At 39.6% G+C, this 25,736-nt stretch overlaps 2 protein-coding genes across 18 annotated transcripts in view; one reads left to right on the top strand and one right to left on the bottom strand.

Annotated features, from left to right (window-relative positions):
• The window catches only part of FAM185A (family with sequence similarity 185 member A), a 170,057-nt gene that overhangs the window by 56,830 nt on the left and 87,491 nt on the right, over positions 1-25,736 (top strand). For 5 of the 6 annotated variants that reach the window (XM_017957029.3, XM_009203570.4, XM_021935324.2 and 2 more), the window contains one exon: positions 6,823-6,884. In XM_017957029.3, coding sequence (XP_017812518.3) covers positions 6,823-6,884 — 62 coding nt within the window. Of the gene's footprint in view, positions 1-6,822; positions 7,782-25,736 lie in introns of those variants that run through there. The other variant, XM_003896413.5, reaches the window with a different exon arrangement.
• Positions 7,685-25,736, bottom strand: part of FBXL13 (F-box and leucine rich repeat protein 13) — a 276,151-nt gene continuing 258,099 nt past the window's right edge. For 5 of the 12 annotated variants that reach the window (XM_017957017.3, XM_017957018.3, XM_031665943.1 and 2 more), the window contains 2 exons: positions 20,933-21,096; positions 9,738-12,074 (listed from right to left, as the gene is read on the bottom strand). In XM_017957017.3, coding sequence (XP_017812506.2) covers positions 11,885-12,074; positions 20,933-21,096 — 354 coding nt within the window. In that variant the 3' untranslated portion in view covers positions 9,738-11,884. Of the gene's footprint in view, positions 7,756-9,737; positions 12,075-12,106; positions 14,189-17,847; positions 18,288-20,932; positions 21,097-21,277; positions 21,339-25,736 lie in introns of those variants that run through there. The other 7 variants (XM_017957022.3, XM_017957020.3, XR_004183440.1 and 4 more) reach the window with 6 other exon arrangements.

The raw sequence follows: 25,736 nt of genomic DNA, 5'->3' as shown, positions 1-25,736 counted from the left end.
TTATCCAAAGTTGAGACAAAACAAAGAATCTAAACTGTGAGACAAAAGCACCAGGTAACCTATAAAGGAAAACCTATCAGATTAACAGCAGATTTTCAGCAGAAACCCTAGAAGCTAGAAAGGATTGGGGCCCATCTTCAGCCTCCTAAAACAAAACAATTCTCATCCAAGAATTTTGTTTCCAGCAAAACTAGGCATCGTGTATGAAAGATACAGGCTTTTTCAGATAAACAAATGCTGAGAGAATTCGTCACTACCAAGCCACCACTACAAGAACTGCTAAAAGGAGCTCTAAATCTTAAAACAAATACTGGAAACACATCAAAACAGAACCTCTTTAAGACATAAATCCCACAGGACCTATAAAACAAAAATACAGTTTAAAAAACAAAAACACAAAAACCAAAGTACACAGGCAACAAATAAAATGATGAATGGAATGCTACCTCATATCTCAATACTAACATTGAATGTAAATGGCCTAAATGCTCTACTTAAAAGATAAGAACTGCAGAATGAATAAGAATTTACTAACCAACTATCTGCTGCTTGAAGAGACTCAGCTAATAAGGACTCACATAAACTTAAGGTCAAGGGGTGGAAAAAGGCATTTCATGCAAGTGGACACCACAAGTGAGCAGGAGTAATTGGAGACTTCATTACTCCACTGACAGCACTGGACAGGCCATCAAGACTGAAAGTCAATGAAGAAAAAATGGATTTAAACTATACCTTGGAACAAATGGACTTAACAGATATATACAGAACATTCCATCCAACAACTGCAGAATACACATTCTATTCAACAGCACATGGAACTTTCTCCAAGATAGACCATATGATAGGCCACAAAATGAGCCTCAATAAATTTAAGAAAGTTGAAATTATATCAAGCACTCTCACAGACCACAGTGGAATAAAACTGGAAATCAACTCCAAAAGGAACCTTCAAAACCATGCAAATATATGGAAATTAAATAATCTGCACCTGAATGATCACTGGGTCAAAAACAAAATCAAGATGGAAATTTAACAATTCTTTGAACTGAAGGACAATAGTGACACAACCTATCAAAACCTCTGGGATACCACAAAGGCCACCTAAAGCTACTTTTCCTCCTAAGAGGAAAGTTCATAGCCCTAAATGCCTACATCAAAAAGACTGAAAGAGCACAAACTGACATTCTAAGGTCACATGTCAAGGAACTAGCGAAACAAGAACAAACCAAACCCAAACCCAGCAGAAGAAAGGAAATAACCAAGATCAGAGAAGAACTAAATGAAATTGAAACAAACAAAAAAATACAGAAGATAAAAGAAAAAAATGCTGGTTCCTTGAAAAGACAGATAAAATTGATAGATCATTAGTAAGATTAACCAAGAAAAGAAGAGAGAAAATCCAAATAACCTAAATAAGAAACAAAATGGGAGCAGAAATATGAAAGACCATTCAAGGCTACTATGAACACCTTTATGCACATAAACTAGAAAACCTAGAAGAGATGGATAAATTCCTGGAAAGATACAACCTTCCTGGCTTAAATCAGGAAGAATTAGATACCCTGAGCAGATCAATAACAAGCAGGAGATTGAAGTGGTAATTAAAAATTACCAACCAAAAAAGTCCAGAACCAGATGGATTCACAGCAGAATTCTACCAGACATTCAAAGAAGAATTGGTACCAATCCTATTGACACTATTCCACAAGATAGAGAAAGAAGGAACCCTCCCTAATTCATTCTATGAAGCCAGCATTACTCTAATACCAATACCAGGAAAGGATACAACCAAAAAAAGAAAACTACAGACTGATATCCCTGATGAACATAAATGCTAAAATTCCTAACAAAATACTAGCTAACCGAATCCAACAACATATCAAAAAGACAATCCACCACGATCAGGTGGGTTTCATACCAGGAATGCAGGGATGGTTTAACATATGCAAGTCAATAAATGTGATACACCACATAAACAGAATTAAAAACAAAGATCACATTATCATCTCAATAGATACAGAAAAAGCATTCGACAAAATCCAGCATTTCTTTATGATTAAAACTCTCAGCAAAATCGGCATACAAGAGACATACCTCAATGTAATAAAAGCCATCTATGACAAACCCACAGCTAACATAATACTGAATGGGGAAAAGTTGAAAGCATTCCCTCTGAGAAATGAAACAAGACAAGGATGCCCGCTGTCACCACTCCTCTTCAACACAGTACTGGAAGTCCTAGCCAGAGCAGTCAGACAAGAGAAAGAAATAAAGGGTATCCAAATTGGTAAAGAGGAAGTCAAACTGTCACTGTTTGCTGGTGATATGATTATTTACCTCAAAAACCCTAAAGACTCCTCTAGAAAGCTCCTAGAACTGATAAAAGAATTCGGCAAAGTTTCAAGATACAAAATTAATGTACACAAATCAGTAGCTCTTCTAAACACCAACAGCAACCAAGCAGATAATCAAATCAAGAACGCAACCCCTTTTACAATACAAAAAAATGAAGTACTTAGGAATATACCTAGCCAAGGAGGTGAAATACCTCTACAAGGAAAGCTACAAAACACTGCTGAAAGACATCATAGATGACACAAACAAATGGAAACACATCCCATGCTCATGGATGGGTAGAATCAATATTGTGAAAATGACCATACTGCCAAAAGCAATCTACAAATTCAACACAATTCCCATCAAAAACCCACCATCATTCTTCACAGAGAGAAAACAATTCTAAAATTCATACTGAACTGAAAAAGAGCCCGCATAGCCAAAGCAAGACTAAGCAAAAAGAACAAATCCTGAGGCATCATATTACCGGACTTCAAACTATACTTTAAGGCCATAGTCACCAAAACAGCATGGTACTGGTATAATAATAGGCACACAGACCAATGGAACAGAATAGAGAACTCAGAAATAAACCCAAACACTTACAGCCAACTGATCTTCAAGAAAGCAAACAAAAACACAAAGTGGGGAAAGGACACCCTTTTCAACAAATAGTGCTGGGATAATTGGCTAGTCACATGTAGGAGAATGAAACTGCATCCTCATCTCTCACCTTATACAAAAATCAACTCAAGATGGATTAAAGACTTAAATCTAAGACTTGAAACTAAAAATTCTAGAAGATAACATTAGAAAAACCCTTCTAGACATTGGCTTAGGCAAGGATTTCATGACCAAGAACCCAAAAGAGAATGCAATAAAAACAAAGATAAATAGCTGGGACTTAATTAAACTAAAGAGCTTTTGCACAGCAAAAGGATCAGTCAGCAGAGTAAACAGACAACCCACAGAGTGGGAGAAAATCTTCACAATCTATACATCTGACAAAGGACTAATATCCACAATTTACAACGAACTCAAACAAATCAGTAAGAAAAAAACAATCCCATCAAAAAGTGGGCTAAGGACATGACTGGACAATTCTCATAAGAAGATATACAAATGGCCAATGAACATATGAAAAAATGCTCAATATCACTAATGATCAGGGAAATGCAAATCAAAACCACCTTACTCCTGCAAGAATGGCCATAATCAAAAAATCAAAAAAAAGTAGATGTTGGTGTGGATGTGGTGATGAGGTTACACTTCTACACTGCTGGTGAGAATGTAAACTGGCACAATCACTATGGAAAACAGTGTGGAGACTCCTTAAAGAACTAAAAGTAGAACTACCATCTGATCCAGCAGTCCCACTACTGGATATCTACCCAGAGGAAAAGAAGTCATTGTACGAAAAAGACACTTGCACAGGCATGCTTATAGCAGCACAATTTGCAATTGCAAAATCAAGGAACCAACCCAAATACCCATCAATCAACAAGTGGATAAAGAAACTGTGGAATATATATATATATATACACGATGGAACACCGCTTGGTCATAAAAAGGAATGAATTAACGGCATTCACAGTGACTTGGATGAGATTGGAGACTATTATTCTAAGTGAAGTAACTCAGGAACGGAAAACCAAACATCATAGGCTCTCACTGATATGTGAGAGCTAAGCTATGAGGACGCAAAGGCATAAGAGTGATACAATGGATTTTGAGGACTTGGGGGGAAGGTTGGGATGGGGGTGAGGGATAAAAGACTACAAATGGGATGCAGTGTATACTGCTCAAGTGGTGGGTGCACCAAAATCTCACAAATCACAACTAAAGAAGTTATGCAACCAAACACCACCTGTACCTCCATAACCTATGGAAAAATTTAAAAAATAAATTAATTAAAATAAAGGTGGGGAGGCAAAGGTTATAGGCAAAGTCATAAATTGATACATGGGGCCTGCATATTGGTCTGACCTAAAAAGGCAAGACATCTAGAAGCAGGGGGGCTGCAGGTTATAGGTGGATTTAAAGATTCTTTGGTTTCTGATTGGTTAAGGAAGTGAAGCTTTATCTAAAAATTTGGGATCTGCAAAAAAGAATGTTAGTTCTGGCTCATGGGCATGACCTTCTCCAGGCCCCTGAGAAATGTACAATGGTCAGAGTTTAGTCTTGAGCTTCCGCTTATCTGAAGTCCACGTTTCAGCAGATCTGTTTGGTGTGGGGGTCCAGGTTTTTGAGAAACAACTCAGAGACATATGTTCAGATTTTGTCTTTGGTTCTTACAGAAAAGAAGACATCTATTTTAACCTTTTTGGCTATTGTTTTAAGCTATTATTATGTTGTTGTTATTAAGTTGCTCGTTTGCTTTATTTTTTCCCCCGAGACGTAGTTTCATCCTTGTTGCTCAGGCTGGAGTGCAATGGCATGATCTCGGCTCACTGCAACCACCGCCTCCCTGGTTCAAGCCATTCTCCTACCTCAGCCTCCCAAATTGCTGGGATTATAGGCACCTGTCACCACACTAGGCTAATTTTTGTATTTTTAGTAGAGACAGGGTTTCAACATGTTGGCCAGTCTGGTCTCAAACTCCTGACCTCAGGTGATCCGCCCACCCAGGTCTCCCAAAGTGCTGAGATTACAGGCTTGAGCCACCTCACCTGCCTGCTTATTTGCTTGTTAAGGCTACTTAGGTAGGTGCCTGGAATTGTTTTAACGAACCCAAGATTTTTCTTTTTTCTTTTTTTTTTTTTTTTTTTTTAATTTTTGTGCTTGAGAAGGGCCCACAGGCCCCTACAAGCAGTCCCTGCTCTGTCTCAATTTGACTGGTTTCTTAAATCCAGAACTGCAGTGGAACTCCAGAGGACATATAACACCTTTATAACCTTGATTTGTAAAGAAAACATAGAACTAGAAGAATAGATCTGAGAAACAAACAAGGAGAGCTTTGTGATTGCCACAGCCTATGACCTTGAAAGAGTTTCCAGGCTGCAGGGCAGGGAGAGGTTGCACAGGCAGAGCCCAGCAGACTGCCTGAGTAGAGGAGACTGAGCTTCTGAGCTGAGCTTCTGGAGAGACAGGGCTGCCCAGAGTTCATAAGAGAAAGTTCCGGAGGGGAGCAAGCTGCACAGAGGGGATTGCGGAAGGTGCCATGAACAGTCAGCAAAGTACTAATGAGCAAGCGTTGAGGAAACTACCTATACATGGTCCACTGTGGATGAACCTCAAAATAATTATGCTGAATTAAAGAAGACAGATTTTTTTTAAAAAAGTGCATAACTGTATACTCCCATTTATACCATTTATATAAGATTTTAGAAAAAGCAACAAATCCATAGTGCTACAAAGCTGATCAGTAATTGAAGGGGGTGGGGGTTGGAGGGTGACAGGAAGGGAGGAGCATGAGGGAAAGACTGCACTTGAATACAAATAAATTTTTGGGAGTGATGAATATGTTCATTATCTTGATTAAGGAGATATGGTTCACAGATTTTTACCTATGTCAAAACTTACTACATTGTATACTTTAAGTACATGTAGTTTGTCAGTTATACTCCAGTAAAGCACTTTTTTAAGACTGCATTTAAAAATAATATATGCTGAGCATTCCAAATCCAAAATCTGAAATGCTCCAAAACATGAAACAAGGAAATGCTCACTGGAGTAATTTGGATTTCAGATCTCCAGATTAGGGATGCTCAACTAGTATGTCTTCTCCAAATATTACAAAAAAAAAAAATCTGAAATTTGAAACAATTCTGGTCCCAAGCATTTTAGATAAGGGATACTCATCCTGTACAAATAAAAAACAGAGCTCGGGCGTGGTGGCTCATGCCTGTAATCCCAGTACTTTGGGAGGCTGGGGCTGGTGGATCACGAGGTGAGGAGTTTGAGACTGGCCTGACCAACATGTGAAACCCCGTCTCTACTTAAAAAAAAAAGAAAAAAATACAGGGTAGGCTGGGCATGGTGGCTCATGCCTGTAATCCCAGCACTTTGGAAGGCCAAGGTGGGTGGATCACCTGAGGTGTGGAGTTCAAGACCAGCCTGGCCAACATGGTGAAACCCCGTCTCTACTGAAAATACAAAAAAATTAGCTGGGCATGGTGGCATGTGCCTGTAGTCCCAGCTACTCGGGAGACTGAGGCCGGAGAATCGCTTGAACCCAGGAGGCGGAGGCTGCAGTGGGCCGAGATCGTGCCACTGTACGCCAGCCTGGGCAACAGAGCGAGACTCTGTCTCAAACAAAACAAAACAAAATAAAACACAGAGTAGCCTCCCTCGCAGGGTTGTTCTGAGAAAGTGAATGGAGGGGAGCAAGCCCAGATAACCTCTTTGCAACTCTTTCCCAGTTCAGACTATCTTTACCAAGATTCTTGATGTTCTAAGGTGTTTTTCAGTTTTATAGATGTGTTGCTAGGATCTATGTAGTCAATTAATGCTCTTGATATAACTTTATGCAATTTTGTATTTTAGGACTCATGAATCAAGCAAGCAAACGTGAAAAATGGATTAAGGCTGATGCCCCAAAAGGCACTGTAAGTTTTAGAAGGCAAAGCTGGTTTCAGTCCCTGAAACTGCAGGACTAAGACTGATTTGATTTGGATTTATGATTTTTAACAATGATTCGCAGATCTGTGACTACAAAAATGTAAATCCCACCGTTCATATAAAGGTTGAAAACAACAAATTGAGAATGAATACTGGTGAACTGTTTTGGGAGGCTTTTTCAAAATGTGTACTTTGCTATTGTTTTCATTTTCTACTGCTGTATAACAAATTACCACAAATTTAGCAGCATAAAATAATACTCATTTACAGCTCACAGTTGTGTAGGCCAAGAGCCCAGTATGTCTAGGTTCTCTGCTCAGGGAATCACAAGGCTAGAATCAAGATTTTGGCCAGGCTGAGTTCTCATCTAGAGTCTCTGGGAAGAAATCTACTTCCAACTTCATTCAGATTATTGGGAAAATCCGGTTCCTTGTGACTGGATGACTGAGGTCTCCATTTTCTTGCTGGCTGTCAGCCAGCAATCACTGTAAGCTTCTAGAGGCCACCCACATGCCTTCTCATGTTGCCCCTCCATCTTCAAGCCAGCAGTGATGCACTGAGTTCTTCTCATGCTTTGAATATCTGACTTCTTCTGCAACCAGCTGGAAGAATATATACTTTTAAAGGGCTCACTCGATTAGGTCAGGCCCACCCAGGATAACGTTTGTTTTGCCATATAATGTAACATTCATAGGAGTGATGGCCCATCGCATTCAGTTTCCACTCCCACTCCAGGGAAGGAGATTATACAAAGGCATCCATCATGCGGGGTCAATTAGCTTAGAATTCTTTATAATGTAGCTCTCACATGACAGGTTTTCTACTTAGTACCTCTTATGGCATCAATGTAAATTTAAGCTGTAAATAAAAAACACGTATGTGAAGCAGTTGCTACTGATTGTTAATATCTTTTGTGTAATTTAAGATGTAGTTCATTAGGAGGAAAGAAACAGCTATTTTATAGCTTGATGTATGAAGACAGATTTTTATAAAGGTATACTGTATAAAGATATTTTATGAATTTAATTTCTTTCAAACATCTCTATTCCTGGAATATTTAAATTACATAATACTGGCCAGGCACAGTGGCTCATGACTGTAATCCCAGCACTTTGGGAGGCCAAGGTGGATGGATCACTTGAGGTCAGGAGTTCGAGACCAGCCTGGCCAACATGGTGAAACCCCATCTCTACTAGAAATACAAAAAAAAATTAGCTGGGTATGGTGGCTCATCCCTGTAATGCCAGCTATTCGGGAGGCGGAGGCAGGAGAATTGCTTGAACCTGGGAGGCAGAGGTTGCAGTGAGCCGAGATCACACCACTGCACTCCAGCCTGGGCAACAGAGTGAGACTCCGTCTCGATAAAATTAATTAAAATAAATAAATAAGTTATATAATACTATAACTATACTATAAGACCAGACCTATCTTTTGGTGATGTAGTTTGGATATCTGTCCCCCAAAATCTCATGATGAAATGTAATCCCCAGTGTTAGAGGTGGGGCCTGAATGGATCATGTGAGCAGATTTCTCACTGATTGTTACCACCACCTTCTTGGTTCTATCCTCATGATAGTGAGTTCTCGCAAGATCTGACTGTTTAAAGGTGTGGGCATCCTCCCCCTCTCTTGCTTCTGCTCTTGCCATGTGATGTACCTGCTCCCACTTTGCCTTCTGCCATGAGTAAAAGCTCCCTAAGGCCTCCCCAGAAGCCAAGCAGGTGCCCATGCAATGCTTTCACAGCCTGCAGAATCAATTAAACCTTGTGAGCCAATTAAACCTCTTTTCTTTATAAATCACCCAGTCTCAGGTATTCCTTATAGCAAAACAAGAATGGCCTAAATCGCTTGGATTATATTTTTTATGATTAAGATGAGTCAATTTTTTTTTCTTTTTTGGGACAGGGTCTTGCTCTGCCACTCAGGCTGGAGTACAGTGGCACAATCTTGGCTCACTGCAACCTCTGCCTCTCAGATTCAAGCAATTCCCATGCCTCAGCCACCAGAGTAGCTAGCATTACAGGTGCACGCCACCATGCCCAGCTAATTTTTGTATTTTTACTAGAGATGGGTTTTACCATGTTGGCCAGGCTGGTCTTGAACTCCTGGCCTCATGTGATCTGCCTGCCTCGGCCTCCCAAAGTGCTGGGATTACAGGTGTGAGTCACTGCACTGGGCCAGGAGAAGTCCATTCTTAAACACTTAATTTTTAACAAACCTTTCCAAATATTATTTATGATTATCTTTTTCTTTTTTTCTGAGGTCTCACTCTGTTGCCCAGGCTGGAGTGCAGTGGCATGATCATAGCTCACTGAAGCCTTAAACTCCTGGCCTCAGGCATTCTCCTGCCTCAGCCTCCTGAGTTGCTGGAATTACAGACAGGCACCACCATGCCTGCTCTAATTTTTTGATTTTTTATAGAGGTGGGTCTTACAAGTTCATCAGGTCTCGAACTCCTGGCCTCAAGTTGTCCTTCTGCCTTGGCCTCCCAAAGTGCTGCGATTATAGGCATGAACCACTGTGCCCAGCCTCCTTTTCATTAATATGCCATTTCTTTAGAGTTCTGTTTTTAACTTCTTATTTATGAAACAAAAGTCAGCTTTGTAGGGTATCTCAAAGTCTCCTTTTAGTTCACCCTTCATGAAATGAGAATGTATACAAGTCTGAAAGATACTCACACATTGGTATATTTGGTATGGTTGGGTTGTGTTATACTATTAAGTAGAGGAAACTGTGTGGCAGTGAGGCAATTTTTATAATCTTTTTTCACCTTCATGCAATTACATAAACATTTTCATGACTAAAAATAAATTAGCCAATCACAGCCAGAAAAGTCATAAGCATAATAGCAGTCAACTATATTTAAACTATTAATGGAATTGTACATATTTGGATCACATTGTTAAGTCCCAGACAAAAAGAAAAAGCTGAAATATTTTACTCTCTTGGACACAGACCTATGAATATGAAATGTTTAAGGGCTAAAGACCTAACTAATATCTTTGATATTTTGAGTACTTTGCACTGAGAACTTAAAAGATTTCTCTACCTGTATACCTTACTTCTTGGTTCCTTTCATAGCTCACTTTTTCTACTCCTTTTTTTCATTTATGTAGCTGTAAAATTTGTCTCCCTGGAATGAATGAATGTGTCTTCTGTTCTTGTTTAAGAGAGGATGTTACTCAAAGAGCTTTGGAGCAAGCTCTGAATGTAAAGCAACCTGCTAGGTTTCTGGAGAATACGTAAGAGGGTGTGTTTCTTACCGGGGTCTTCCCAGTGCAGGCGTCATTCCTTTAGAAAGCAATTGCCTCTTTTATAAGTTCCTCCAGTTGTGTGCATGGGCACTTAGGAATCAGATTTTTGAAAACATCTTTAATGCAGCTGCCAGAAATTTCCAAATTTAGGTTAAAACCGTACTCTTATGTCATCTTATGTCTCTTGGCTATGGTTCTAAAACTTCCCATTGAAATGATTCTGTTGCCTGTGTGCCCACTCCTAAGAACCTTTCCACAGCTAAGTAATATTACCTTATTTCAAAACCTTTGCAAATCAGCCTCAGTGGGGGAGAATTACTAAAAGCATTTAGCTAATACAGGGTAACCTATAATAATACTTTGTACAATCTTTTTAAAACTTTTCAAAATAACGATGCTTTAAGTTTTTAATCCTTGTTTGAAACTTGTGGAATACAGAAAGAGAACTCCACGTGAGAGATAAGTAATTGAGGAAATAGGTTAAAAGGCTGATCTGATATTGCTGACATAGCTTGTTTGCAGCAGTCAGAACAGAGTTGTGCTTTCTCTTGGACTGTGTCAACATCAGTGTTACATAATATCAAATAATGGTAAAAACCCACAGATGTGCTGGCTTCAGCAGCACATATACTAAAACCCACAGATTAAAGCTTATTAAAAACTAATATGTAGATATGCAATTAATAACCCATACTTCCTAGCATAAAATTGAGGGAGCATCTTTTTTGGCATAGCATAGTTTAAGAATTCCTCCATTGTGCAAATTTGATTAAAGAAATATCTTTCTGAGACATTGCAGGGACATTCTTTCTATTCAGATAGTTCTAGTTTCTATTTAATTTGCCCCTGACTAAGTCAAATGTTGAGATAAGTCCAGAGTTAATTGGTGGCATTTAGTTCTCTTTTGTTGTTAAATGTCTGGAAACCACAGGAAAGCCACATTTCCTTTGAAAATATTAATATATGTCTGTATTCTTTATAAAACTTTATAAAGCACCACAGATCCTTAAAGTTATGGCCCTGGCTCAAACTCTTAGTTTGACATATGGCCATCTCTGCTTTCTTTTTCCTTTCTAGAGAAAAATTTCTTAATTTCTTATCAAAAAAAAATCTCATCTCTCAGGGTTGTTTCATATAACTTTACATTTTATAATCTCATCAAAAAACTATTGGTTTGATTAAATTTAGGCAGAAATTTTATGTAGTCAGTACTTGATTTGGCTTCTTTTTGTTTGTTTTTTGTTTTGTTTTTGAGACAGAGTCTTGCTCTTTCGCCCAGGCTGGAGTGTAGTGGCGTGATCTAGGCTCACTGCAACTTCCACCTCTCAGGTTCAAGCGAGTCCTCTGCCTCAGCCTCCCGAGTAGCTGGGATTACAGGCACTCACCACCACAGCCAGCTAATTTTTGTAGTTTTAGTGGAGATGGAGTTTTACCATGTTGGCCAGGCTGGTCTCGAACTCCTGACCTTATGATCCACCTGCCTCGGCCTCCCAAAGTGCTAGGATTACAGGCATGAGCCACTGCTCCCGGCCTGGCTTCTTTTTTAAATCATGATTATTTAGACAGAAGAACTACTGATGTATTTGGAAATATTTGTAGTTGGAATAAGAATCAGAAGATGGTTTGTTGCTTGTTTACATTGTTATTGAGATTCAGCTAGTGAACATACTTGCAACAAATGGAGAAAACTTGTCAAGTTCTTGATTTGTTGTTTTTCCTGCTTGAGGCTGAAGGTCACGCTGCTTGCTCTTCACTGCTGTATGTTGACTTTTCCACTGTTAATTCTGAGGCTCCTTTAGATGGTGTTACATTGTCAAGCTCTGTAAGAGGGTCTCCTTCCCTATCATAGCCAAACCAACGTGGAGGGTCATTAGAGTTGTATTCCTGCTGCTGAACTTTAGATGACATTCTCTGAGCTGCCTTCCTGTAATAACAGTGCTTAGCATTAGCTAGTTGCAGAAGTGATCCCTAGTGCAGAATTTTCAAACTCAACCAAATTTGGAGTTAGAGAATTCACTGTCACAATTTGAATTCACATCAGACCTCTCTTGCCTTGCTGAGAGTGAGGAGATGGGTAAATGTACAAATAAAGAGGGTCCCAAAGCCTCAGTAGCTCTGATTCAACCACTTCAGAAATTAACAGATACAGTGAATGGGTAAGGAAACTACACATGGCCATGGAAGAGGAACACTGAGGCCTCTATTTATTTACACTGCTTTGAGTAAGCCCCTTCCTTGGTATTTCTAGTTTCTCTGATGAGGGAGTAACCTAACCACCCTACCTGTGAAGGCTGACCATGCACCAGGCCAGGAGCTCTTAACCCAGAGTTCACAGATCCCTTTTGACTACATGGATGAACTTCAGGGAGGTCCATGTACTCCCTGAAAGTTCATGCAGTTTTGTCTATAATACACATTTTTATGAGAAAGTTTGTGACTCAAAGGTGTCCATGACCAAAGTGATTAAAAAATACTGTTATAGTCTTCCTTAGGAGGAAATAAGAAAGTAAAGAAGGCATCAGAAAAAAGTATGTCTAACTTGAAAACAAAGCCATTGTGAGGACAGAAGGAAGAATTTCCTTTCCTAGAAAGTTGGTTTGAATCACGAGATTAGTACTAAAAAGGAGATGAGCAATTGACCACTTCTGTAGGATTAGAAATTAGTAACTGTGATGTTTACCCATGAAGGCACTACCTTCTCCACTCTTGCTATATGTTACATTGAGTTATTAATTGCAAAAGTCTGGAAACTGAGTCATTGATATGGAGCTGGCATTACCATACACTTTGAGTTAAGTTTGTGCTGAATGGCGATATGAGTTCAGGTAAGGCAATGAAATAGGAAGAAAAAACCCCAACAACACAGAGATAGCAGTTTAAATTGCTGTTACAGTTAAGTTGAACTTCAGATGTATTAAAATAATTGTAACCAAACTCAACAGGGAGATAACCAAAGCATTGCTAATTCTGCCTCTAAGCACATTGCTTTTTAACTGATATATCTGCTCTCACACAAAACTTCTACATACTTAAAGAACAAATTGAGTAAAAGCAATGATCATATACTAATTTCTAGTTTGAAGCCACCAATCCCTATGGACTAAAACTTGGCAAACAAGTTTATTCTCTTCAGAGAAATATTTATTCTCAGTTTTGAAAATGATAAGTTTATTGTCAAAGATAATGTTTTGCATTCTGTTATTTTTTTTAACTTTTTTAAAGGTGCTATCCTGCATTTTAAACCTCTTATGTAATCTTTATATATCCTCATCGTAGAACATTACTATGCAAAAGTAATGGGTTTATATCTTTTGCTTCTCCCATATTATTCTCCTAATGATATTTCTCCCTTTTCAGTTCTATAAAGGTGAACTTATCGTATCTTTCAACACACTGTCTGAACATTTCTCCCCCTAAGACTTACTGAAACGTAATACCAAATGTTGAGGCATATAACATTGGCACCATCAGTTTCATGTGAGTAAACAGTGTCCTAAACAGCAAGGCTCCATTGTTACCCTTCACCCATCTCTACCAGCCTAAACATTATCCATTTTTCAAAACTCCAAACCAATCCAGCCTCCTTGGAAATGGCTCAAACCCAATCTTCTCCTCCTCTAAATATCTACAGGAAGTTGATCATAGAATTAATTTCTTTCTATTACATAGCTTCATGGCATTAATTATTTATAATTTTAAACTTTGTCATTTTCCTTTTATTTAAGAAGGCAGTAAGTTACTTAAGAGTTTATTACATTTCTTTGCAACTTTCTGAAACTTATCATGAATAGCTCAAACGAGAGATTTCAGCAGCTTACACCAAGAAGGGAAGTCCTTTAACCCTCTTGGCTTTTGCTGGTTTGCTGGTCTAGAAGGGCATTCTTAGGTTCCTATTTCCAACACCCTCCTGCCTCCTGCCTCCCAAACACCAGAGTTCTGGACACACCCTGCAGTTCTCAGTTGTTCATAATCATTCAATGCCACTGATGTTGACTATAGTACAAGAGTAGCACAGTTAGAGGCAACAATGATCTTGACCTACAGGAAAAGGAAATGCTTGTTTTAGGGAGTAAAAGATTTGCAAATCCTGATTCACTAAGTTACATCTTACCTTTAATGTCAGAAGAGCAACAGTTTTGAGGGTTCTAGATAACTGGTAAGAGGATAAGTACTACTAATGATAAGTCTGGGAATGTGTAAATATTGAGTGCTATGGTTGCTTAGTCAGCTACAAGCCAGGGTAAATTAGATGGTAATTGTGATATAAAACAATTAGCAAGTAGTGGGGGTTTGAAAAAATAAGAAAAAGAAAGGTGAGAATGTTGACTCCTTAATATAAGAAAAACAGCAAGTGAACAGGGAGACAACTCCTTTAATGCAGTGTGATGGGACAGAATCGAAATGAGCTGCATGTTGAACCCCAGCCATGGGTGAAGTGCCCACTGGTATACACATTTCTTTAATGTACTCATTCCTTAATCCCCGTCCCCCTTACCCCAGCTCTGCTCTCCAGTCCACCCACGGACAGCTTTAGTGAAACCAAACATCAGTGGGTCCCCTGACTATTGGAAGTGATCCTTACTGACTGGAGGGGAGCAAAGGATGAGATCTCAGACGCACTCTCCTTCCAGACTCAAGTTCTGGGAGGTTAAGGCTTCCTCCACCTGGTGTGTCTTTAGGGCCTGTTTTAGTCTTAAGTGCTTTCACAACAAGGGTGGTCTTAGGGAAAAACAGAAAATATGAATCTGTCCTGGAGCAAATCTAGGATTATTTTTAGAGAGCTATGGATACTAGTGTAGACTATTCCCTATTCCACTTCTTGCCTGCCCTTCAGAAAAGCCTTAGCCATGACTAGCTGTCCTCATCACCTTTGGCATCCTCACATAGACTGACTATCCTAAGACCCAGGACCTTGCCAAGAGAAGAGATCGGCAAGTGACTGCCAGAAGGTTTTTCTGAGTTCTTTATCATAGCATCCTATGTAGCTGTGTGTTTGCACAAATGTACCTTTTTAAAAAAAAAATAGATTCAGGGTGTACATGTGCAGGTTTGTTATGTGGGTGTATTACATAATGCTGGGGTTTGGGCTGGTATTGAACCCATCAGCCAAATAGTGAATATGATGCCCAGTAGGTACTTTGTTAACCCTCACCATCCTCCCTGCCTCCCCACATTTGGAGTTCCCGGTGTTTATTGTTTCCATCTTTATGTCCAAATGGTTAGCTCCCACTTTTAAGTGAGAACATGCAGTATTTGGTTTTCTGTTTCTGTGTTAATTCACTTAGGATAACGGCCTCCAGCTGCATCCATGTTGCTGCAAAGGACGTGATTTCATTATTTTTTATGACTGTGTAGCATCCCATGGTCTGAATGTACCACATTTTCTTTATCCAGTCCACCGCTGACAGGCACTTAGGTTGATCCAATGACTTTGCTGTTGTGAATGATGCCACAATAAACATACAAGTGCAGGTGTCTTTTTGATAGAATTATTTCTTTTCCTTTGGGTAGATACCCAGTAGTGGGATTACTGGGTTAAATGGTAATTCTATTTTAGTTCTTTGAGAAGTTTGTATACTGCTTTCCATTTTCGCTGACCTAATTTACATTCCCACCACAGTGTATAAGCATTCCCTTTTTTCCATGTCCTCACCAGTATCTGTTATTTTTTGACTTTTTTTTTTTTTTTTTTTTTTGAGACGGAGTCTTGCTCTGTCACCCAGGCTGGAGTGCAGTGGCCGGATCTCAGCTCACTGCAAGCTCCTCCTCTCGGGTTCACGCCATTCTCCTGCCTCAGCCTCCCAAGTAGCTGGGACTACAGGCACCCGCCACTTCGCCCGGCTAGTTTTTTGTATTTTTTAGTAGAGACGGGGTTTCACCGTATTAGCCAGGATGGTCTCGATCTCCTGACCTCATGATCCGCCCGTCTCGGCCTCCCAAAGTGCTGGGATTACAGGCTTGAGCCACCGCGCCCGGCCTTGACTTTTTAATAATAGCCATTCTGATTAGTGTGAGATGATACTTCATTGTGAGTAATTTTGCATTTCTCTGATGATTAGTGACGTTGAGCATTTTTTCATATGTTTGTTGGCCACTTATATGTCTTCTTTTGAGAGGTGTCCATTCATGTCTTTTGCCCACTTTTTAACGGGGTTGTTTGGTTTTTGCTTGTTGATTTAAGTTCTAGATTCTGGATAGTAGACCTTTGTCAGATGCATAATCTGCGAATATTTTTCTCCCATTATGTTTACTCTGTTGATTGTTTCTTTTGCTGTGCAGAAGCTCTTACACATGTATTTTGAATGGTATCAGGAACGTTAAAAATGTAGAAACTACATTTCTGCGAGAAACCTCTCTCTCTCTCTCTTCCCCCCACCCCTCCCCTTTCTGTCTTAATAGCTTGATGCTGCAGTATGATCAGCACATGGGAGCTAGGAAATATTGAAAAGAAAACGTATTCTTAGGAACCACTGTGTGTTCTAAATTTCATAGAGCACATATGGAATCCTTTGACTGCATTCCATTCTGCTTTGGCCTAAGTGACTGTGAGACCCTGTATGAAATGATTTGGGAATTGAACCAATCTGCTGCAGTGGTTAGTCATCATTACTTATTTAACCTGGTGAGAGAGGTTTCTTTGGATCAGTATAGAACAGTGATTCTCAAACATGATATGTCACAGTTGTAATGTTTCACATTAGGTGGTTAATAACAACACTGTACTGAAGTTTGTTAGTGATTTTTGTTTCTTATAAATTAAAAGGGATTCAGGGTTAGCCCTGTAGTAACATTGTGTGCCCTAGCTCACATTTCCTTCTAATCTCTTGAGTAGGCAAAAAAAGGGAATGTTGGAGCCACCACCAAGGATTGCTCATAATCCATAGCCTGTCTTATAAATGTGCATCAGACATAAATTGGGCACAGCAGAGCACGTGTCTCCCCTTACTGACCACATCCCTTGAATGTCAGAGCTTTCAAAAAGCTTGAGAATGTAATCTAAAGGCAAAAAGCAGCACAGTATGACCTAGGTACAAAGTAGGGCTCTCCTTATTTGTGTGGCTGTGGGCACGTTATTTAACCTGTTTAAACTAGTTTCCTTATCCATTTTGATGATAAAGTGTATTTGTGAGGATTCTATAATATCTGTAAAATAGGATTTAGCACAGTACGTGGCAAATAATTGTTAAATAACATTATTTGTTCATACCGATAATAAAAGTCAACAGTTCCACATCAGAAAGGCTTGAACCTTTCCATGAGCTGGAGAGGAGAACTCTGATAAGAGTTTTATGTTTTAGCAACACAGATCTCCTAGAATGCCTGAGAGTAGGAATTGCTCGAGTTTACGCTTCTAGCAACTGCTAAGAAGGCCCTCCAGGAATCTTCATACTGTGATCTGGGGCTCTGAAGGCCACTAAGACTTTCTTTACTCGTTCTCTAGAATTGAAGGTTTTGGGCTCCAGATGCAAATACACCAGAAAGTTTCCTTTACTTTTTTCAAAAATTTATTTCCAACTTTTATTTTAGGTTCAGGAGTACATGTACAAGATGTACAGGTTTGTGACATAGGTAAACGTGTGCCATGGTGGTTTGCTGCACAGATCATTCCATCACCCAAGTATTAAGCCCAGTATCCATTAGTTATTCTTCCTAATTCGCTCCCTTTTCCCATCCTCCACCCTCCAACAGGCCCCAGTGTGTCTTGTTCCCATCCATGTGTTCTCATCATTTAGCTCCCACTTATAAGTGCGAACATGCATTATTTGGTTTTCTGTTCTTGAATTAGCCTTTTCGCTAACTATACAATTAGTGATTCTTCAGGTTCTCTGTGGTTCAGGCCCTCCTGGGTTGTGGGGGCCATTGTGAAGGTCTTTCTTCCTCTCTCTCACTCCTTCTACCTTGTTGCCTTTCCCCACAGAGGGTCATAAATTGAATGGCTGGCTGTCACAGCTGCTTCAAATACAAACAGCTTGTCATGTTTTCTGATCATAGTTGTTACTTATTCCTCCCTGAAATAAAGGAGCCTTTATCTTGCATCCACATGGCGCTTCTGGGGTCACTTCCTGGAAACCCTTCAGACTCTGGGGTTGGTAGAATGCCAGACATATCTTCTGTGGGAAACTCTCCTGCAAAAGAGCTACAGCCAATTTGCTCATTGACCAAAAGTTTGCTACTCCTCTGGTTCAGAAAGGGTGAGCTGAGCAGACCTCTTTGATTTGCAAAGCTGGCGCAGTAATTTCAAATTCCACTGAGTATGAGGGAATTTATGTATAAAACAGCCTCTTCTGACAGCTGTAATTGGATCTTAAGGGCTGCACCATACATTGTTTTCATGTTCAAAATGGAATCAAGCATGTGGAGAGCATTGCTTTGTGATTCAAAGTCACTGAGCTTCTTCCCAAGCCAGAAAAATCTCTCTTATCCCACCTACCAAAGGTTCTGTTTCACCCAGACAAGACAAAGCCTCTGCAGTTGAGGGAGCCACACTGGCCCTGATTAGAGTGAGCATAGGTAAGGAATTAGAGATCATCAAGGGCTTGAGTTTTGAAGGGTCTACATACACTGTGCATTTCCAACTCCACCAAAGGATTTAAATGCAAAATAGAGCCCCCAGAGCTGATCCCAAAAAGCTGCCTGCAACTAGGCCTCCTTACCACTTCTCTAATCAAAAAATTTGAGGCCAGGGTATTTCAGGAGCCCCCTAACTGACAAGTAGCACCCTCTCCTAGATGTTGGACATAAAGACAGATGTTTCTGGAGCCTTACTAGTCCAAACACTGGGACTCTCCAAGCTACTCTGCAGTGAGGACTGTCTTTCTCCATCGCTAGACAAAGATGGAATCAAGGGATTCTAGGCCTCTTTCCTGCTAGAGCTAAGCAAAGGTGGAGCTTTCAGGGAGACTAAAGGGTAGTGGTGTGGCCTCTTTAGACAACGAAGTGCACACACAAAACCAGCCCCTTTCTAAGCATTAGGGCCAAGTCTCTGCCTGCTTCTTATGGATAGGGACAGCCAAGTTTGATTGCAGAAGACAAAATAGGCTTTGGCTGTCACGGCTTAGACAATGGAATTTTTCATAGCTATAGCCGGTTAATTAGAGTTCTGCATTGGGGTTTTGGGACAAAGCCCAGCTAGTAGCCAAGTCTTACTATGCCTTGTTTTATTATTATTATTATTTTTTGCACGTATATTTATTAAATCTAGAGACCCAGCAAGAAGACTGAGCAGTTAAAGGCAGGATTCGGATGTTACTGGATATCCTGGGTCTTCTTGACCAGTCACTATATTAATCATACTTCAGTGTCCCATATGTCTTGGTCCATTTTGTGTTGCTATAACAGAATACTACAGACTGGGTAATTTATAAAGAAAAGAAATTTATTTCTTATAGTTATAGAGGCTGGGAAGTCCAATATCAGGTGCCAGCAACTGGCAGGGGCCTTCTTGTATCATCCCATAGCAGGAGAGAAGGAGCCCTAACTCATCCTTTTATCAGGAACCCACTCCCATGATAACTCACTCACTTCCACGATAATAGCATTTGTCTATTCATGAGGGCAGAGCCCTCATCACCTAATCACCTCTGAAAAGGTCACACCTCTCAATAATGTTGCATTGAGGATTAATTTTCAACACATGAACTTGGGGGAACACATTCAAACCATAGCATCACACCATGATTAGGTTCAAAGAGCCCCTTGCCAGAAAATCTCCATTCATTCTAGAATCTTACTTATTAGAAGTTCAGTAATATTACCTCTTATAAATAGTGATTGGCAAAATACAATCAAAAGATTAGAAGCTAAACTCCTTTGAGTAACACATTATTCATTCACTGTCATCTTGCCCAAAGTTGTCTGTTAATAATCTAACAAGTTTGGCAGAGACTCCTAGGACCCTATTTCATTGTATGTTCTTTAAATGAGGTTAATAGTATTCATATCAGAGTTATCTCCAGACCTATCATGAAGGGTTGAGTCTCCACCCCTCCTCAAAAATTTTCAAGGACCTACCCCCTTCTCTCCGATCCAGCTCCAGCTGGCTGCCCTCCCGCTGCAGGCCTGGGCCCAGTGGGAATGGCTGTTTTACAAGTAATTTTTCTTTCTTTTTTCCATTTCATTTTAACTCACACTTCCTTGGATAAGAAACCATTTTCTTCCTCAGGCCTCAAGTAACCAGAGCTCATGGTTCAGCTCATGCCATAACTACTTAATTAAGAAAGTTCATCTGTGAAATCTACATGCGTGGGCCACATTGTGCACTTTATACTTTGATAATATTAATTCTTGGTATTAATTTTTCACACCTGCCCAATAGAACCTTATCTTCTATTTCAGGGAATGGTCAAGGATTCTCATTTTAAGCATTTCATATGTTACTTTATCAGGTCAGTTAAAATACTTGCACATTTTTGCCCTCAGTCAAGAGGCAAAAACTTGTGAGCTTGTTTCATCAGATGATTCTCGTAATCCTCTAGGGGAGATTAACTGAATGGACTGTATTTTGAGAAATGAGCAGAGAAAGAGCTAGAGTTAAAGCTTTGGACACCTGCTTAGTCAAGGAAGGGAAGATGCTTAAAGTAAAAGGCCTACTGGAAAAGGGATAGGAAACCACAAAGGCCATTTTAGAACAGCTCACAATGTTAGCTTCAATTAGGCAAAAAATAAAATGAAATGACACTTCCTAACACTGAAAGCTGCTATGTATTATGAACCTTATAGCCATATACTATGTTTTCTCAGAAAGTAGTTCTCAAAGTTTGTCATAGTCAGGTACATACTTACTTGGAAATATTTGTGCAGTATTGCATCTTAAGGATCCGGAGTTGTTTGCAGCCTATCTGAAGGTCCTCAAGGATTTGGTCAGTAAGCAGGACACAACCAGAGATATCCAAAATGTGCAGGTAATGGCATTTTGCCGATAACATCTCCATCGCTGAGTCAGTAATCTGAACACAGAGCCAAAGTAAGTACTGGCTATTCAAACACTATCTCAGGGAAGAACAGTGCCTTAGTCACTTTGGGCAACTATAATAAACTACCACAGACTGTGTAGCTTAAACATCAAACATTTATTTCTCACAGTTCTAGAGGCTGGGAAGTCCAAGATCAAGATAAAGATAGAGGTACCTGCAATTGGTGTCTTGGGAAGTCCCTCCTTATTTGCAGATGCCTCCATTCTTGCTATGTTCTAACATGGCAGAGAGAGAGAGAGAGCTCTAGTCTTTCTCTTCTTATATGGCCATAATCCCATCATGAGAGCTCTACCCTTATGATCTCTTCTAAACCTGTTTACTTCCAAAGGCCCCACTTTCTATTACTGTCACAGTGGGAGTTAGGGTTTCAACATAAGAATTTTTGAAGGACAAACATTCAATTCATAACAAATAGAGTAACAAAATCAGACACTTGCAAATTCTCTTTCCCCCAGCTTGTCACATAATGGGCCTACAATTCAAGTGAGTTGTTTAGCTGTTTCCAAATAAGGTCAGAACAGTAAAATATCTGCCTCAAGTAGCACCAATAGAAATTATGATCTTAGCAAGGCACGGTGGCTCATGCCTATAATCCCAGCACTTAGGTAGGCTGAGGCAGGCAGATTGCTAGAGCCCAGTTCGAGACCAGCCTGGGCCACATGGTGAAACTCCCAATACAAAATACAAAATTAGCTGGGCATGGTGACATGTGCCTGTAGTCCCAGCTACTTGGGAGGCTGAGGTGGGAGGATTGTTTGAGCCTGGGAGGTCAGTGATGCAGTGAGTCAAGATCACGCCACTGCACTGGGTGACACAGCCTCAGTGACAGAGCGGGACCCTGTGCCCCACGCGCGCCCCCCCCCCACACACACACACAAAGTTGTGATCTTGCTGTTATTTTCATTTAAGAGTCCTCTGGTTTGGATGGGAAACTTCATCAAAATTTTTTAGTAATACCTGTTACACCAATATGAGCAACTTATGAAATGCTATAGAGATGGGATTTGGCTTTAAGTTAAAAATCCTCTCTAAGGCATCATCAATGTGAAAATATATGTTTAATAACATTACATGTTACAAAACTACAAAATATATATCCTCCGAAGTTAATCTGCAGACAGGCTCATATTACTATGAGAAGGGACCTGGACATCACTGTTGGTTTAGATGTAAAAAAGATGGAGTAACCTAGTTCTGGAAAGGGACAAGTAGGCCAGACAGATGTTTGGAAGCAAGGGGAGAATGAGAAGCAGAAGCCACAGATACTACCCAAATCCCACTCTGAAATATCCTGCCAAGGGTTCCAACATCTCACAGTTTTGCCCAGATGTCCTACAGAGGTAATTCAACTATACTACTTAGATTATTTCACTCACTCCAGGACTAGCTTTCAAATTTATAGCTAAACTGAGCCTTGCTGCAGAATCAACTAGATTACTCCCTCCAAAGGAATTTTTTTCCAACTGCATTCAATTTCTTATTTTAAATGTTTGAATATTCTAAAAAACATAGGCCATGAGGCTTGGCTCTTGTTTTAACATAAAGTTAAAAGAATTATCCAAAAAAAAAAAAAGAATTATCCAGAAAAACACTTCAGTTTGAAATATATACTTTTTAACTTTGGAAAAAGAGATGCTGTCATTGTCTAAACATGCTTTGTTTCCAGAACACGCTCAGGACCAAGGTTAAACATTACAACTGACTCCACAAAAATGTCTCAGACATTCCTGCCATAATAGGTTGATCTCTGAGGATCTGATGTCATTGATAAAAGGAAAAAAAAAAAAAAAGCCCTCAGAATTGTAGAAAAAAGGAGGGACAACAAAGTGATGGAAAAGTCCAGGGAAGGTGGAGTTCAGAGTAGCAGGTTTGGTTTGATACTAGGAGAGCTGAAAAAGAGCCTGACAGTTCCTGCAGATCAGTAGCTCAAGTTGTTCAATGACTGACGTGATGTCGTTGGGATTTATGGATTAAGGGCTGGAAACTGGAGATGGAAATAACTTTGCTACATTTTTAACTCCCAGATATAAGGGCCTGGTCTCAGCCTCATTGGGCAGATTGTGTTACTTCCAACACAACTACTTTTGATTCCTTGAAAAAATGTTTTGGTTTATTTTTAAATGAAATTATTTTATATTTTAGAAATAATATAAGCACATTGCCAAAAAATAGCAATAATAGCAAAAGAAAACAATTACAAATTTATCACCTTAACATAACTACTTTTAGTGTTCTGGAATATTTCTTGCTAGTTCCCCATTCCTATCCCCATTAACAGATTTGTAAATATAGTAATTACATTTATTTTGCATCCTCCCTTTTTTTTTTTTCCTCTGTTGCCCAAGCTGGAGTACAGTGGCATGAGTTCGGCTCACTGCAACCTCCGCCTCCCAGGTTCAAGCAATTCTCCCACCTCAGCCTCCTGTGTAGCTGAGATTACAGGCGCCCACCACCACGCCCAACTAATTTTTGTGTGTTTAGTAATGTTGGTCAGGCTGGTCTCAAACTGATGACCTCAAGTGATCCGCCCACCTTGGCCTCCTAAAGTGCTGGGATTACAGGCATGAGCCACCGTGCCTGGCCTTTTTTTTTTTTTTTTTTTTCAAGTTGGGTTTCACCATGTTTCCCAGGCTGGCCTGGAACACCTGGGCTCAAGCTGTCTTCTTGTCGTAGCCTGCCAAGGGGCTGGAAACATAGCTGCACACCACCAAACCTTGCTTTCATCTTGCTTTTTTGTTTTTCCTAGTGCATTCTCATACTACTGCACAGTCTTCATATTCACAATCTTTAATTATTATAAAATGTTTTATTTAGTAGATGTAGTTTAGTTTATCATTCACATATTTCTGGTCATTTCCATTGTTCTTAAGTTTTTACTATTTAAATAACATTTTGATGACTGTTCATAAATATAGTCTTTTCCAAGTTTTGGACTGTTTACCTTAGGATAGATTTCAGAAAGTGGATTTGTATGCTATAGTTTGAATGTTTGTTCTCTCCAAAACTCATGTTGAAACTTAATCCAAGATGTGGCAGTACTGAGAGGTAGGGCCCTTAAGAGGTGATCGGGTCATGAAGGCTCTGCTCTCATCAATGGATTAATGTGTTATCATGGGAGTGGGACTGGTGACTTTATAAGAAGAAGAAAGATCTGAACTAGCCTGTTAACATGCTCAGCTCCCTTGCCATGTGATGCCCTGCATTGCCTTAGAACTCTGCAGAGAGTCCTTGCCAGCAAGAAGGTTCTCCACCAAATGCTCCACCTTGACCTTGCCTCCAGAAATGTAATATTACTAAATAAATTTTGTTCTTATAAATTACCCAGTTTCAGGTATTCTGTTATACACAACAGAAAGTGGGCAAAGACAAGGTATGACCACTTTTGTGGCTCTTGTTTACGTATTTTCATATTGCTTCACAAAAGGATTAAACCCATCTGTAATGCTATCTACAATATAAGGACCAGTTTCACTGACCCTCTGCCAACCACTGGGCATTACCATTAAAAAATGTGCAGTTTGGTAGGTAATAAATGATACTTCAAATAATAATGTTTTAAGTTGGATTTCTTTCTTATGTTGGATCTTTTTCCACATCGTTTACTAGTAGTATTTTCTCTGATTTGAATCCCCCGGCTCTGGCACTCTTCAATTGTGACCATAGGTATAAGTTGCTTAAATTCTCTGAGCCTCAGTTTCCCCATTTGTAGAATGGTTACCCAAGATTGCCAAAGAACTAAAGGAGAACATGTATGTGACCAGTGACTAGCATAAAGAAAGCACTCAATAAATGGTAGCTATAATTTTGATTATTCATTTCCTTTGCCATTAATATATGGGATAGGTTTTTTTTTTGTTTTTTTGTTTTTTTTTTAGTAGAACCTCTTTATACAAAAGAGAACTTGACTGTTGGCTTTCAGTTTGCTGAATTATACTTTTGTTTCTCCTCCCCTTTGCCCCCTCCCCTCCAAGTCCTGTTTTGATTGTGTTGGAAGTCAGGTAATTTTACTAGCACTTCTGGTGATCATCCCAAGAAAAAACTGCCTTGAAGATGGACGGCAAGAAAGGGGCTGAATAGTCCACAAAATGAACTTTTAGGTTAATGACAGTTGGTTTCATGAGATATTAACTAATAAAAATCTAATGCAGTAAGAAATAATGTGTTTTAAAGGTCAGGCCAAAAAAGAGAGTCCAAGTTTTTGCTCTAGCTTTTTGTTAAGCCCCTGAACTGTGGGAGGGCTTTTAAATATAATAAAAATATTTTTAATATAAGCTGGGCATGGTGGCTCATGCCTGTAATCCCAGCACTTTGGGAGGCTGAGGCAGGAGGATCACTTGAGCCCAGGAGTTTGAAATCAGCCTGGGCAACATGGTGAAACCCCATATCTACAAAAAATACAAAAATTAGCTGGGCATGCCTGTAGTCCAGCTACTCAGGAGGCTGAGGTGGGAGGATCACTTGAGCCTGGGAGGTTAAGGCTGCAGTGAGCTGTGATTGCACCATTACACTACAGCCTGGGAGACAGAGTGAGACCCTGTCTCATATATATATATATAAAATATATATCTAATAAATATATCTAATATATAATAAATATATCTAACATATAATAT

The sequence above is a fragment of the Papio anubis genome, chromosome 4 (genome assembly GCF_008728515.1).
Source record: "Papio anubis isolate 15944 chromosome 4, Panubis1.0, whole genome shotgun sequence".
In the NCBI taxonomy this organism is placed as follows: domain Eukaryota; kingdom Metazoa; phylum Chordata; class Mammalia; order Primates; family Cercopithecidae; genus Papio; species Papio anubis.
Note: the sequence above shows the minus strand (reverse complement) of the source record. Positions and strands in the feature narration are given on the sequence as shown.